The 14893-nt window shown below is 45.9% G+C and overlaps 2 protein-coding genes across 2 annotated transcripts; both read left to right on the plus strand.

Moving 5' to 3' along the window:
* Nucleotides 1-2617: 2617 nt before the first annotated feature.
* On the plus strand, nt 2618-3733 carry LOC112841090. Its single transcript, XM_025895112.2, is given in 2 exon segments — nt 2618-2799; nt 2802-3733. Coding segments are annotated over 2 exon segments (984 nt in total). The 5' UTR covers nt 2618-2747.
* Nucleotides 3734-6055: 2322 nt separating this feature from the next.
* On the plus strand, nt 6056-14691 carry LOC103756975 (ketosamine-3-kinase). Its single transcript, XM_029959965.1, is given in 7 exon segments — nt 6056-6082; nt 6084-6197; nt 8615-8766; nt 10087-10178; nt 10653-10735; nt 11147-11269; nt 11945-14691. Coding segments are annotated over 7 exon segments (930 nt in total). The 3' UTR covers nt 12284-14691.
* The last annotated feature ends 202 nt before the right edge of the window (nt 14692-14893 follow it).

The raw sequence follows: 14893 nt of genomic DNA on the forward strand, positions 1-14893 counted from the left end.
AAGTGTGTGCCTAGGTGCTCGCATAGAGAAGCCAGCCTCATGGGGTGTTTGGAGGCAGATCCTAATGAACAGGAGATGGCAGAGGACGATATCCTGTGGAAAGCTTTGAAAGCTGAATGATGTGTGTTGCTGTGGTAGAGAGAATGCTGGAGGAGCAAAGCAGAGGCAGGTGACTGCTGGCTGAAGCTGCAGTAGTCAGAGAACATTTGGATGGATGCTTATCTGAGCCCTCTTATTTCCATTCTTAGAGTAAAATGAGCAAGACAACGACTTGGGCATGTACAAGGAAGAAACAGTGTAACACAGGAAAAAAGAACCGTTTCCAAATCCCAGTGTGGGAGAGAAAAAGACAGGCGCCCATCCCTGGAGGCACAAGAGACCGCACAAGATGGCAGCCGGGACTGCAGCCACACACAAGATGGTGCCTGGAGCTGGAGGCGCCTCCCAGGGCCATCCCTGGTCTCTCCCTCCCCAACCCTGGCCCCGGAGCAGCAGAGGGCAGGCGGAGCCCCTACTTTCAGCCCCCTGTTTAGATGGACAGTAATGAACAACGGGCTGATCGATCCAGTTTTGCATCTTTGGTCTCTACACGCAGAGATCCACGAGCCAGTTTGTAACCTCGGCTCTCAGTGCTTTCATCTGATGTCAAGTCAGTCCAAATAGGTGAAAATGGGAAGAAACTCCGTGGTTTGCACCTTTTAAAGTTATATGGAGGCAACAAAGGGCCAAAAGCACTTCTTGTCCAGATGGACTTCCTTTAACCTAAAGAGCCATCAGGGCAGGTTTCTTTCAGACAGGAGTCATAGTGACTCTGAGGTGACTCTTAAGAAGGAGATGGGATCTACTTGAAGTCCATTGTGCAGTGGGTGCTTCTCTGAGACATGTATGCCTAAGGCTACCTATTTGTTTTAGAACACTAAGAAGACTATGTACATAGAGTTTGGGGAAAAAACAAACAAACAAACAAAAAAACCCCCCAAACACCAAAATTCCAGCAGGAAGTCCACTCTGGTTTGTTTTTCCCTAATGAGATTCTTCTGGTTCAGCACGACCTTCTGTTCAGCAACAGACAGACTCACAGGCTAGGGCTTCTCAGGCTGCTGCTCAAGGAAGCATTACTTGAGTAGGGCATTGCAGGAAAAAAAAATAAAAAGAAGAGAAGGCCAAACACCACTGAAGAGAAACAGACACTGAGAACGTGAAAAAATGCAGGAAATGTGAGGGGGAAAGGGCAGGAAATGTGATGGAGAAAGTGTGAGAAACGGGAGGGGATAAAAGGAGGGAAATGTGAGGGGAAAAGGGGGGGAAACATGAGGGGGAAATGTGAGAAATGGGAGGGGAAACAGGTGGAAAACATGAGGGGGAAAGTGTGAAAACTGTGACTGGGACAAGCACAGAAACGTGAGGGGAGAAAAGGGCAGAAAACATGAGGGGACAAGGGCAGGAAACATGAGGGGGAAAAGTGAGAAATGTGAAGAGGAAAGGGTGGGAAACGTGAGGAGGGAAAAGGCAGGAAAAGTGAGTGAAAAAGGGGAGGGCAACAAGTGAAAAAAGGGACTGAACTGTGAGGGGGAAAGGGCAAGAAATATGAGGGGGAAAGGAAGGGCAAGAAACGTGACTGAAAAGAGGAGAGAAACGTGATCGGAGAAAAGGGCAGAAAACGTGGGGGGGGGAGGGTGAGAAATGGGAGAGGGGGAAAAAGACATTTCATTTCTTCATTTCATTTCCTCAAGTCTTGAACCACAGTACAGACTTGTCTTTCTCCAGCTGTTCAGAATTTTCGTACTGGCTCCTGAAGAAGGATGCTCGTGTGTTTATAGATTCAAGCACAAATACTTCCAAAGCAATCCCAAGGCTTGTAGGCACCGTGCGTATGTCCAGGGTAGATGTGGAAAGACCATCCCAAAGCACCCGTCTCTGCAAGCACACCTGCACTTCCAAGAGGCAGCTGCACACTCTAAAGAGGCCTCCAGGCTAAACGCGATTTCTAATTTGCGAGTCCAGTCTCTAAAACAAGACAACACCCAGACTGAACTCTCTGCCTGACTGGGTGTGTTCCTGTGATAAGAAATCCAGTGTTCATTGTGCATTTCTGTTGAGCTTTTCAGTGTCATTTTGAGCCTGTGCCACTTCTACAGCTTTAGAAGAAATAAATTCTGCAGCTGAGATGGAGAAGAGCTGACCACGTAGTTCAACCCAGAACTCCAGTAAACTAGAGGCCAGGTTATGTAGCTTTTAGACTTTCCATGGAAAGGCAGAGTTTGATGAACCACAACGAAATCATTGATGCCGGCTCCATGTGTTTCAGTAAACTAGTCTGCAAGAAGTGCCTGACAGGGTTTTATCTCCAGCAGGCAGACTTTAAAACTTCTGGTGGAAAATGCAGAGTTTCAGTCAACTGTCAGCTTAGTGGAAATCAAGTGGGAAAAAAACCCCACAACATCATTGTTGGCCAGTGCAGTGAGGAGGCCCAGAGGCTGCTGCGCTCTGGTGCAGTCAGGGATGAGAACAACGGCCCTGTGGCCAGAGCCAGCTCCAGCTCCAGCTCCAGCTCCAGCACCTGCAGGGGGGAACCTCCCATTTTGACATCGCTGGTCAAACTGCGAGGCCACATCCCTCGCTGCTCATGTTTGGGCACCAGCAGAGCCTGGGCCAGGCTGGTCCAAGCCTTGACTCCTGCCGAGCGTGCCGGCGAGGGGGAGCAGCTCCTGGTCCTCAGCTCTCTCCAGCCCCACGCAGAGCACAGAATGGCCATGGAGACACAGTGGGGCTGCCCCATGTGCCAGGACATCAAAATGGCGTGGCTGCCTCTCTTCCCTGTCACCACAAGTTCTGCAGGGTTTGCATCCCGTGGTGGACAAGGAGAAATCCAGCGTACCCACTCTGCAGCAGGACAGTAAAGACTGTCAGGTTTCCTGGCCATGAAGAACATGATTATATAGAGACGGCCATCACAGCCCCCGAGGAGTTACTGGAGAGCAGGAGTTGAGCAGGGAGAGCTCCCTCCCACCTGCCCGGAAACAGCCCCCATCGCCCTGTGGTGCCCACTCCACCTCCCCCACCCGGAACACTGTCCCCAGCTGGGCAGGGGACTGCAGGGCCACAGCCCACGGACGGCATCCTGCCCGAGGTGTGGGCAGGACTGTTCCGTCGACAGCAGCATCTCCTGGACCGCGTGTGGCCCTGCCTGCGCCAGAGGCTGGAGGGAATATACTGGGACCAGTGGTGGCTGGCCACTGATCCACAGCGTCAGCAGTGTCATCGTGGGCCGGTGCAGCGAGGAGGCACAGGGGTTGCTGGGCTCTGCTGCTGCCAGGGACGATGCAGGTCCAGCAGCACCAGAAGCTCCAGCAGCCCCAAGTCCAGCAGCTCCCAAGAGGGGACTCCCACCAGCAGCCCCGCAGGCTCCAAAGTGGAGGAAGCCGATACATCGGCGGCCACCCCTCCTGGCAGTCCCAGCTGCCCCCGAGCTGTGCCTGACTCCGCAGAGCAGGAGCAGCAGGCTGAGGGGGCAGGTCCCTCTGCCCAGGGCAGCAGCCGCGGCCCCTCCGCTCTCAGACGGGGCAGGAACCGCTTGCCCGGGGCGTCCCAGCACCTCCCCAGAGGAGGGTCCCCAGCCCGCAGGATTGCCCTCCGCCCAGCAAGAGGCCGCCTCACCGGCCCACGTGCTGGGGGATACGGCCACGGGCCCGGGAGCCCCAGGACCATGTCCACGGCAGAGAATCGCTGGTGACAGACTGAAGCTTTGCCAGCTGTGAAGATGAATTTATGTAAATAAGGGGCATCATTTATGTAAGAAATTCATCACTTGATGAATTTGTGCAAATAAGGAATAGTTATGTAAAAATATTCACCATTTGATGTAAATAAATTTGATTAACTGATGCAAATATATTCCTATACAGCACGAATATCAGGTAGGGGACCTCTGAAAAGGTCTGCAATTCACACTCCTTCTTGATTCAGCTTTGGGATGGACATGAACAGGGCACAGAAAAACGGGGAGGGACAGAGTTTGGGAGCGCTGTTGTCGAACAGCGGAGCTGGAAACACAGGAGCGGCAGCAGATGGAACACGTGGAATGCGGGCGCGGGTTCCGAGCAGCGCGACCCACGGGGGAGCCCTGAGGCGTGAGGCGCTGTGAGGGGGGCGAAGCAGAGACAAGCACACCCATGTGACGTTTGCCGTGCTAATTTATTGTCCGGCCCGCCGTGTGTCCGTACGGGGCCTGGTCCGCGCTGCCCGGTGCCCGCTCAGCGGCGTCTGCGCCTCCTGCCGCCCCGGCGGCGCCGGCGGTATCTGGAGCGGCGGGATCCAGCCCGCCGCCTTCTCCGCGCGCCCGGCGGCGGGAGCGGCGGCGGCTGCGGAGCGCCGGCGGTAGCGGCCATGTGGTGTGCGGGGCGTGCGGCTCACCCGCTTTTATTGGGGAGCCGGGGACCCCCTTGTGACGCCAGAACTTTGCAGAGCCCCTCTCATCAGCGAGGTCACAATGGCCGCGCAGAGATGCCCTGATGTGCGTTGGGTGTTCAGCACGCACGCTTCTGATATGGACACATATCCATATCCGATATGGATATGTGCAAATTCCACATCTTCAATATCAGAACTCGTGTATTTTGTGAAGGAGTATTATTGTAAATCCTCTTAAGTAACTGGCATACTTGCTGAGGTGCTGTGTGGGCTGGGCACTGATTTTTTTGCAAAACCCAGCCAAAAAAAGTTGTCCAGCCCTCAGGCTGCACTTGTCTGAGCCGTTCGTGGATGCATGGCAGCGTGAGGCATGTGCCAAAGGGAGTATTGGAGCAGGTACTGATTTTGTTGCTAGTTGACAGGTTTACTTGCAGATCTTGGGTGATATGGGGGCTTGGTGTTTATTTTTGCAAAGCAGGAGAGTGATGGCTCACAGAATCTTGAGTCAAACAGCATATTTTTAATGGTGTACATCTGTTTGCATTTTCTGTTAATAGTGAAATGTTCTTCATATTGGCTTTATGCTTGTTTATTCTTTCCTTGAAGATACTTCTTAAGAAAGGTCTTAACAGGGTATGAGAAGAAAAAACAGTCTGTAGGAGGTGGTAACCACTAAGCCTGGCGCAAGGCTATTTTAACGGAAAGGACATGTTTGCATGCCCAGATTTTCTTATTTTTCCTTTGCAGTCTAGCCCCAGCTACTCTGAAGAACAGATGCCAGTATCTGCACAATAAGATGTCTCACATTAAGAGACTAATATCGGATTTGACAAAACAGCAGGTGGAGTTCTGGCACCAGCTGTGTCAGCCAGGACACATCTAGGAACTATATCTTATTTATTTGAAATTTAAGATTATGTATGTCGTTACTGAACTGTAGCATATCAAACTTGTGCACTAGGTTTCAGTATTGTTAACTACTTTTGTTGTTCCTGTTGCTTATATTTGAAGCTGCTTTTTTCTTGTCTTTTCTTCAGGACTTAGGTTTTTACATTGAAATAAACTTATCAGTAGATACTGAAGACATAGTACCTTTACTATGAAGTTGTGCATATTTGAATTAAAAATAGTGTAGGAAATTGAAATACTTCAAGGCTGTTTTCTGTCGTCTCTCATTAATGCAAACTCTTCACTTTAAGTGGTAGAAGGGGCAGGCACTTATCTCTGCTCTGTAGGGACCAGAGACAGGACTCAAACCAGAAGGAACGGCCTGAAATTGTGTCAGGAGAGGTTTAAGTTGGATATTAGGAAAAAGTTCTTCCCCCAGAGGGCGGTCGGGCACTGAACAGGCTCCCCAGGGCAGTGGTCACAGCACCAAGGCTGCCAGAGCTCAAGCAGCGTTTGGCTGATACTCCGGGCACACGGTGTGATTCTTGGGGGTGGTCCTGTGCAGGTCTGAGGGTTGGACTCGACCCTTGTGGGTCCCTTCCAACTCGGTATATTCCGTGATTCTGTGAAAACAGTAAGAACAAAACCGAATCTGCGGGCCAGGAGGAGCGAAAGCCCCGAGCCACCTCCTCCCGGCCCCATTGCCCGCCCGTGCCCCGCTCAGCTCCCCGCGAGCCGCAGCGACCCCGCGGGCGCCATGGAGGACGCGCTGAGGCGGGAGCTCGGCAACGGCGCTGCTGCGGCCCACCGGGCACACCGGCGGCGGCTGTATCAGCCAGGGCCAGAGCTACGACACGGACCGCGGCCGGGTGTTCGTCAAGAGCAACCCCCAGGCGGAGGTGTGGTGGGGTAGGGAGCGGGAGCGAGGGAGGTGGGCAGGCGGCGCTGTCGGAAGTAGCATTCCTGGCTCGGGTCAGCACTAGTGTGGCAGCAGGACCGGGGCAGTGACTGTTCCTGTGTTGGGCACTGCTGGGGCCACACCTCGAGTGCTGGGGGCAGTTCTGGGCCCCTCAGGACAAGAAAGACACTGAAGGGCTGGAGCGTGACCAGGCAGGGAACTGAGCTGGGGAAGGGTCTGGAGCACCAGGAGCGGCTGAGGGAGCTGGGGGGGCTCAGCCTGGAGAAAAGGAGGCTCGGGGGGGACCTTCTCGCTCTCTGCAACTCCCTGAGAGGAGGGTGGAGCCAGGGCGGGGTCGGGCTCTGCTCTTAGGGAACAAGGTTAGGAAAAGGGGAAACGGCGTCAAGCTGTGGCAAAGGAGGTTCAGGCTCGCCATCAGGAGGAATTTCATCATGGAAAGGGTTGTTAAGCATTGGAAGGGGGTGCCCAGGGAGGTGCTGGAGTCCCCATCCCTGGAGGCGTTTGAGAAACGATGATGTGGCATCAGTGCTCTGGGTTGGTTGACAAAGTGATGATGGGTCAAAGGCTGGACTCAATGATCTTGGAGGTGTTTTCCAACCTAAGTGATTTCTGTGGTGGGATTGTGTTGTGGTATCAGTATTGTTTGTCCAGGGCATGCAGTACTATGACATGTTGTTGTCATTCGTGGGGGGGCGACAGTGGTGTAACTGTGTCTGCGAGTGCTGTAATAGTGTCTAAGGCAAACTGGCAGGTGTAAAATTGTCTGCACCTTTTGTGGTTGTAAGTAAACCACTAATTAATTCCCTGCGTGTGAGGAGCTCTTCTCAGTAAGTGATATTTTGCCACAATTCCTCAAGATTTTCTGCTTTCAATACCTGGAACTGCCTGCTGTTGAAGGTAGATGTCAGCATTTGATGGACATAAGTACAATGCAACATAGCTCTACAGCAGGAAAAGCAGAGCTCAGGTGGAATTTCCTTTAAAGATACCTTATAGTTGTGTCTATCAAGTAAAAAGTTTCAATGGCAGAACAGAAGTCAGAACTTGTGTTTGTCTTTCATAGCAAACAAATGTGTTTGGAAGCATGTATGCCACTATATTTATTCCAAATTTCTCTATGCTTTCTGTTCATATTGGGGAGCTAGATGGATGCACAGAGGTGGTAACTTGGGTCAATATAGGAAGGTTATCCAGCTTTACAGAAAAGAGTTTGAATTGGTAGCATCAGTTGTTTGAAATACAGATAGGTAGTTTGAATGGGCCCTTCCTATGCCTTTGATAATTGTGTATTTAACTAGCTAAATACACAGCAGCCAGCTAGCTGCAAGATTGCGCTTGGGGAAAAAAAGATCTCGGTGTATTTTTCTATCCAGCTGTTTCCTTTTCAGTGCTTTTGCCTGTGTGTGGATCCTGAGCACTGATGAAAGTGAACTTTGCTCAAGTGTGTTGTAAATGCTGTGCTGTGTGTACAGCAGCAGCTGTGCATCAGCAGTTTTTACTCTATTTTAGCAGCAGGCTTTAACCTAGTATGATGCTTTAGACAGAGATACAGTATTAACTGATTTCCTCTGAACAGAGCTAACTCATGGCTGAGTAGCTCAGCAGTTCTTCACTCGTGAGTCAAAAAGAGGGCTACAGAGACGGTCAGAGAGATGGAGCACCTCTCCTATGAGGAAAGGCTGAGAGAACTGGGATTATCCAGCCTGGAAAAGAGAAGGCTGGGGGGAGACCTAATTGTGGTCTTCCAGTACCTGAAGGGGCAGACAGGAAAGATGTCTTTTTTACAAGAGCAGGCAGTGACAGGACAAGGGGGAATGGGTTCAAACTGACAAAAAATAGGTTGGGATGGAATGCTGGGAAGAAATTCTTCTCTGTGAGGGTGGTGAGGCCCTGGCACAAGTTGCCCAGAGAAGCTGTGGCTGCCCCATCCCTGGAAGTGTTCAAGGCCAGATTGAATGCATCTTAGAGCAACCTGGTCCAGTGGAAGGTGTCCCTGCCCATGGCAGGGAGTGAAACAAGATGAAATTTAAGGTCCATTCAGACCCAAACTGTTTTGTCATTTCTATGATGTCCTGTAGGCTTTGGAATTTTTATTTGATGTCTGTTGCAAATTGTCCTTTGGCAGTGTTTCATGTATCAGTACTAAAGGGGTAGCATTCTGTTTTATTTGTTGTGGCTTCTGTTTTATTTATTATAGTTCCTGCTTTTATTTTCAACCACATTTGTTAGATTTCCCACATGCTCTTTTTCTGCAATGTCTGCCTGACTCTTCTAAAGTAGAAGCATTTAACTTTTACAGCCTTGATTGGTTTTGTGAAAGTGCTGTTTTGTGAAAGTGCCTGGTTTACCAGTGACTGATTTTCATGGAGACTGATGCTTTTCTCTAATGTCTGGCAGGCCAGAAGAATGTTTGAGGGAGAAATGGCAAGTTTGGAAGCCCTCCTGAAAACGCAGGCGATAAAAGTGCCTAAACCCATCAAAGTTATAGACCTGCCTGGGGGCAGCACTGCGTTTGTGATGGAACATTTGGAAATGAGAGGCTTAAACAGGTAAAACACAGTGTTATCTTTGCCTCCTTTAACGAGAAATTTTGGTTGTTGTGACAGTTACGTCACTTGTTTTCAGAGGGGAAACTTGTTTAAATTTTTACAGAGCAAGTCAGGAAACATACAGAAAGTTATACAGCAGACAACTGTATAAAATATAATGCCTCACCTAGAAAATTGGTCATACATCAAGAAATGAGTTTGAGTTTTGGTTACTTTTGGATTTGTTTGCTTAGGTAATTAGTGATAAAAGTAAGCTTCCTTTTTATAGTAAGGAAAATGACCTGATCACCTGTTCTGTGTACTTGCCTTTGATATGAGCCAGTGCTTTGTTGCTTGCCATGAGTATGCAGAAGCACTTCCCCAAATGAATTAATTTCAATATTTTTAGAACTCTTGCTTTCATTTTGATAGTTTCAGACTTTCAACCCTTCTCTCTAACAAGCATTTATATGTTGAATCCATGTGTCTGATTTCATTAGGGACGTGGTCATGACCAGTTTCTCACCTCATTTTCAGAACTTCTGCAGCCAGTTTAAAGTCATCCCTCATTCTGCTTCCTGGGAGAGTTTCTAATTCATGAAGAGCCCTCAGTGAGCCCCCAGAGAAAGGGCAAAGATCTTGTTTTGGATTGCAAACTCTTCCTTTTTCATGCAGATATCTGGGGATAATTACCACCTGTGCTAACAGGAACAAAATGAAGAAATAAATTTGTCTTAAGTGACAGTGCCTTGAGAACAGGGAAAGTAGAGAAACATCAAAGACAGGAAAAGGAATGTACTGTTATTAATGTGGGAGGCAACTGGCTGTAAGAGTTGTTTGTAATTGCTGCAAGACTTTATTGCAGTGTGTAGAGGATGAGCTCTTATTAAAAGTAGATAATAAACAAGGCCTACTTGACTGCCACATCTTCTAGACCTTTTAGAGAAAAGAAGCTAGAGACAAAGATACAGAGAAGAGAGCCTTGTTTGGCTCTGTTTCCAAAGACTTTTTGTCATAAAAAAAAAAGGCATAACATGTTGTGCTTTCTCACAGATATCTTACTGGAAGTTCTTCTGGAAGTGATATCGCACAGAAATTAGAATTGATAGTTCTTCATTTTTTTTAACAGTCACATCAGAAACAACCACATAAGTATATTTTGTCTGTGTGCAATATTGATAGAAAGAGGAGGCATTTTTAACTGAAATCTTGTAAAAAATTATTTTGTTAGAGATGCAGACTTCTTTTACTTACTTGATAAATATTTTGAAGTAATTCCTTGGTTATCAAGACGTGAATTCGTTCATGTGTCAGTGTTGCTAAGAATATTTTTTTTCATAGACATTCAGCTCTTCTTGGAACACAACTGGCTGATCTTCACCTTCATAACCGGCAACTTGCAGAGAAGCTGAAGAAGGAAGAGAGCACAGTTGGTACAGTACTGTTTGCAAATTTAACCTAATTAATAATAATCTACAGAAGAGTTGAAATAGCTTTTGCCACTTCAGGACAAGTTTGTCTCTTTCCACTAAAGATAGTATGAGTTGGATGAAGCACCCAGGTAGGAGGGCTTCTTTTTGCTTTTGTTTGCTCTGTTTGGATCTCTGTGAGCAAAACACACTCAATTTGACACTCTCAGGAGTCTAAACCACAGTTTCTAGGAGGACATGACATCAGAGGAGACACAATACCTCAAAATGTGATTATGAAAAGTAGAATATGGCTGCTTTACATTGAGCTTTAAACTTAAAAAACAACAGCAACAACCATTGTAAAAAAAAGAGCAATTTTGTTTTTATTCTCAGTAGAAGCAGCATTGTACTTTTGCATAGTTTTTAAGGTTCATTTACATTGTGGCTGCTTAATATTTTGTCATTAGTGTTGAATTTTTGTTTTTGGTTTGAAAGGTAAGGGGCAAGGGCAAACGGAAGTCCAGTTTGTGGATCAGTTTGGCTTTCATACAATTACCTGCTGTGGCTATCTTCCACAGGTAGGTTGTACATCATCAGAAGTTTATCATTTTAAGTTTATCTTTTTTTAAGTTTATCTTTTTTTCTCTTCAATGACAGAAAGGGTCAAAATTATCATAATAAATTATTTTTTGTGGAACAGTGAAAAGAAAAAACATTTTCCAGTCTTCTAAGGAAAGTAGTGCTTTGGACAGCACTTCTTGCTGCACTGGACATTCATAGCTCTTCCATTTCTTGGGTTTTAATCACTAAAGAAAACTTTACTCCCCTAATTTAATGTTTTAAGATAATGTCCAGTTAAATGGTAGCATTTACTGTTGTATTTGGTACCAGCACAAAGGTACCAAACAATCCTTAAAATGTTTATTTGAAAATGAAGAAAGTAAGCCTTTCATATGGTGTAGAACTGACAGGTCAGTCCTGTCCTTCAGGTGAATGACTGGCAGAGTGACTGGGTGACCTTCTTTGCCAAACAAAGAATCCAGCCCCAGATGGACATGATCGAAAAGAGTTCAGGAGACAGGGAAGCAAGAGAACTTTGGGCACAACTTCAGGTAGGAGCAATTCTCTCCGTTCTCGTTATAGTGATAGCTGGGTATCAGTTATTCAGATTTTATTTTCTTAAAACAAAGTTGCTGTTTTTTAGTTTGGCCCTGGTTCTGTTGGTAAGAAACTCCAGTTTTTAGGTCTTAAGAGGCCCTTTATTTTAAGGTGCAAGGGCTTTTGCTACATCACCCTATGCTAGTATTCCAAAGTGAATTCCAGAGTGACAGATAACACCTTGCCTCACTGTTTGGGAAATACTAGATGGAGTTCATATTTCTCATTCCCTGTAACATGTTCATGATGAGAAATGTACATAAGCACATTGTCTGTTCATTTACTATTTGCATCTAATTAAGTGACTGCAGTATTAGCTCCTTGGGTACTACTTTGTGGAAATTCCTCAGGGTTGGTGAGAAATCCATGAGCCTTCTAATGATGAAGTGGTGATAGTGGTTGTTCTTAAACCTGGTCAATATTCCAGCACCAAATACAGTTTTAAATATTTAATTTTTTGCTAAAAAAGGTTTGGATGCTATTCTTTTGCTGCTGACTTTATGAAAAATAGTAATCTTCTGGATTTGCTCAGCGTCTTTGTTTACTTGTCCTATGCTGTTTATGCAGATAAAACTCTATAATCATTCACTTTAAAATGTATTTATATGTCTTGTTTTTTCCTTCTGCAGCTGAAAATACCCAGTTTGTTCTGTGATATAGAAATTGTTCCTGCTCTCCTGCATGGAGATCTATGGGGAGGAAACGTAGCTGAGGATGATTCTGGTCCAATTATCTTTGATCCAGCTTCTTTCTACGGCCATTCAGAGTATGAGCTTGCAATAGCTGGGATGTTTGGTGGCTTCAGCAGTTCTTTTTATTCTGCTTATCACAGTAAAATTCCCAAAGCTGCAGGGTTTGAGAAACGCCTGAAGCTTTATCAACTGTTTCACTACATGAACCATTGGAACCATTTTGGTTCAGGATACAGAGGGTCTTCTTTAAACATTATGAGAAACCTTGTAAAGTGACTTGCTACTTAGGCCAAATACCTCCCAGGTTGTTTGGAAAACCCCACACTCATTGGTGCAGCTACAGGAGTAGTAATGTTAAAAAAATCCTCTGAGACCCCTCACCTTGTTGTTCAGCTGAAGATCTACAATCAGTAAGTCCTGCTGAATAACAAGCGTAACAGACATCCCTTTGTAGGATAGTTGGGAGTAACTTTAGGAGGGAAATATCTACGGACAGTTTATTCATTTGCAGAGTGAATAAAGGCCTCAGTGTCCAAAAAGCATTGTGTGCTTGAGACTATGCAAGGCAGTAGAAATGAACACTGAGGAGATGGCTAGAAGAAGTGCTCATTGCTTTTTACTGTGTCTTCCCCCCTTTAGGATAGATTGCTCAGACCCTTTCAGCTTTTCATGTCCAGTTGTGTGCATGAGAGCAATATTAACAACATAGTCTGAAAGTCAACAGGATAAAAAATTTAATGGGAACTGTGAGAAGGGATTTGGACTTGCTGTTCATTTTCACAGAATGTGAAAATGGATAAGGTTGGAAGGGATCACTGAATGTCACCTGGTCCAAGCTCCCTGTTTAGGCAGGAGCCCATAGAGAAAGTAATCAGGATTGTGTCCAGAGGTCTTGGAAGACCTCCAGTGGTTTGCTAAAGTGATTCTGTTGGATGGATACTGTTCTGTGATAAAGTGGTGTGAAATTTTCGTGCCTCCTGGAATCTGTGTAGGCTATTCTGTGCTTTCTGGTCAGTCAGCTTTTATCCACAGCAGTTTTGTTTTCACCAGTACTAGTTTTGTTTTTTTTGGATTGTGCTTTTTCCAGTAGTATGCATTCTTAAAGATCTTTTCAGGTAAGACACTTTGCATGTACACCCTGATGTCCTGTGAGGGTGTATTCTCTCACTACTGCAAACAGAAGATGTAGTTTTTGACTGTTGTAATTTCCCAAGGAACAATGCCATCTGGCCATGGTAGAGGCCTCACATATATTTTCTGTAGCTTTAGAGTACAGATGCCATAAGCTGACATTTTTCTTCAGTCCCTGTGGAGAAATGCTAAAAGACAAAGCTGAGCAAAGAGAAGTGTCTGTGTTGGCAGTTCACCAGAAACAAACTCTACATGTATTGGGAGCAGGAACACTGAGAGAGCTTGGTGTGCTGCCCTAAGAAAGGAATGGGAAAAGGGATGGAGCGGCACAGAGGTGTTGTGGTCATGCCCTGTTTAAAACAATGCAGCTAATGGGAACTGAGCCAGAGGAATGGCCAAACCAGTGACCAAAAGCTGAACTTCTGTTTCGTTGACTTGGAAATACATATTACTTTTAACACCCTGCATGTGCTAAGGAAGTAAAACCTGTACATGCTTTACATGTATGAGTATAGTCACTCAAACTGCACCTTATCATGAGATGACATCAACTGGAATGTTGTCTTTTCCCCACCTCAAAGAAAAAATTAAAATCTTAAGGGGGGAAGGAAGTCAGAGGAGACTCCCCCTTTGTATCCTGGAATGGCCAATGGGCTGTACCCCTCTGCTCCCCCTTATTTCATGGAAATACCATTGCTTATTTCATGGGAATACCATTGCTTGTACTTTCTCTTATCAGTATATTTATCAATGACAATTTATGTACCTTATTCTGTCACAAAGATCAGTAAATCACACTTACCTGGGATCGTGAATGTGCCCAATGTTGATGCTGTGCTATTTGTGCATCTGTGATAGTGAGAGTTCTAACGCAGACTCAGAGTGAACAAGACATTGTTTACTCTACATTATCTGTGAGGGTCTCCTAGGGACTCAAATAGATTAAGAAGGGGATGATCAGCCACCTCTAAGCCCACTACATCTGTGGGTAACCCAGAAAGCAGTGGGATCTTCATTTCCTAAATTTTTACATGCCAGTCCTCACTAAGTGCACGTTGTAGCTCTTGTGATAAGAGACCTGAAACCAAAGGAAGTTAATGTGTAACTCAAAGACCAGCACTTCACCAGTGTCAGGAGTTTTTCACAGTAGTTCTGCAGACTATTGCTTTTACCTGGAAGATGTTAATACTAAAATTGTCCTCTTTCTGATGTAGGCTGGTAGTGTACTTCTGTGCAAGCTTACCAGGTAGGTGAGACAGAGATGCATGATTCCTAATGTGCATTTTGAGTGTTGGGGAATGACTGTAATTAACTAAAACTGGTTTTCACTGGATACTGGCATATTACTGAGCATTTCTTAGTTCTGGTTTTGCAGTTATTTACACAATTTGAAAGCAGGTTTGGAGAAGACTCTCACTTGATAAAATTTTCCTAAATTCTACTACTTTTCTGACTGTCCGTTTGATTTTTGCTGCAAAATGTTTTAAAGCCCTGCTTGATAGAATAGGTTTTACTTCTACCTTGTTGCTTAAATAAAAAAGTTTCCCAGTTGATTATTGTTGTCTCTGTTTTCTGAATTAAAACCTGATGTGTTGCATTCATTCATGGGGAGTGTATTGGGTCTGGCTGAGATGGAGATAATTTTTCCATAGCAGCCCTCCCAGTGCTGTGCTTTGCACTGGGAGCTGGAAAGGTGTTGGTAACACCTTTGTTACCACGGGTAACACCAGTGTTTTGGCTACTGCTGAGCAGGGC

Source organism: Manacus vitellinus, unplaced genomic scaffold (assembly GCF_001715985.3).
Source record: "Manacus vitellinus isolate BGI_N305 unplaced genomic scaffold, ASM171598v3 scaffold_23_pilon, whole genome shotgun sequence".
NCBI lineage: Eukaryota > Metazoa > Chordata > Aves > Passeriformes > Pipridae > Manacus > Manacus vitellinus.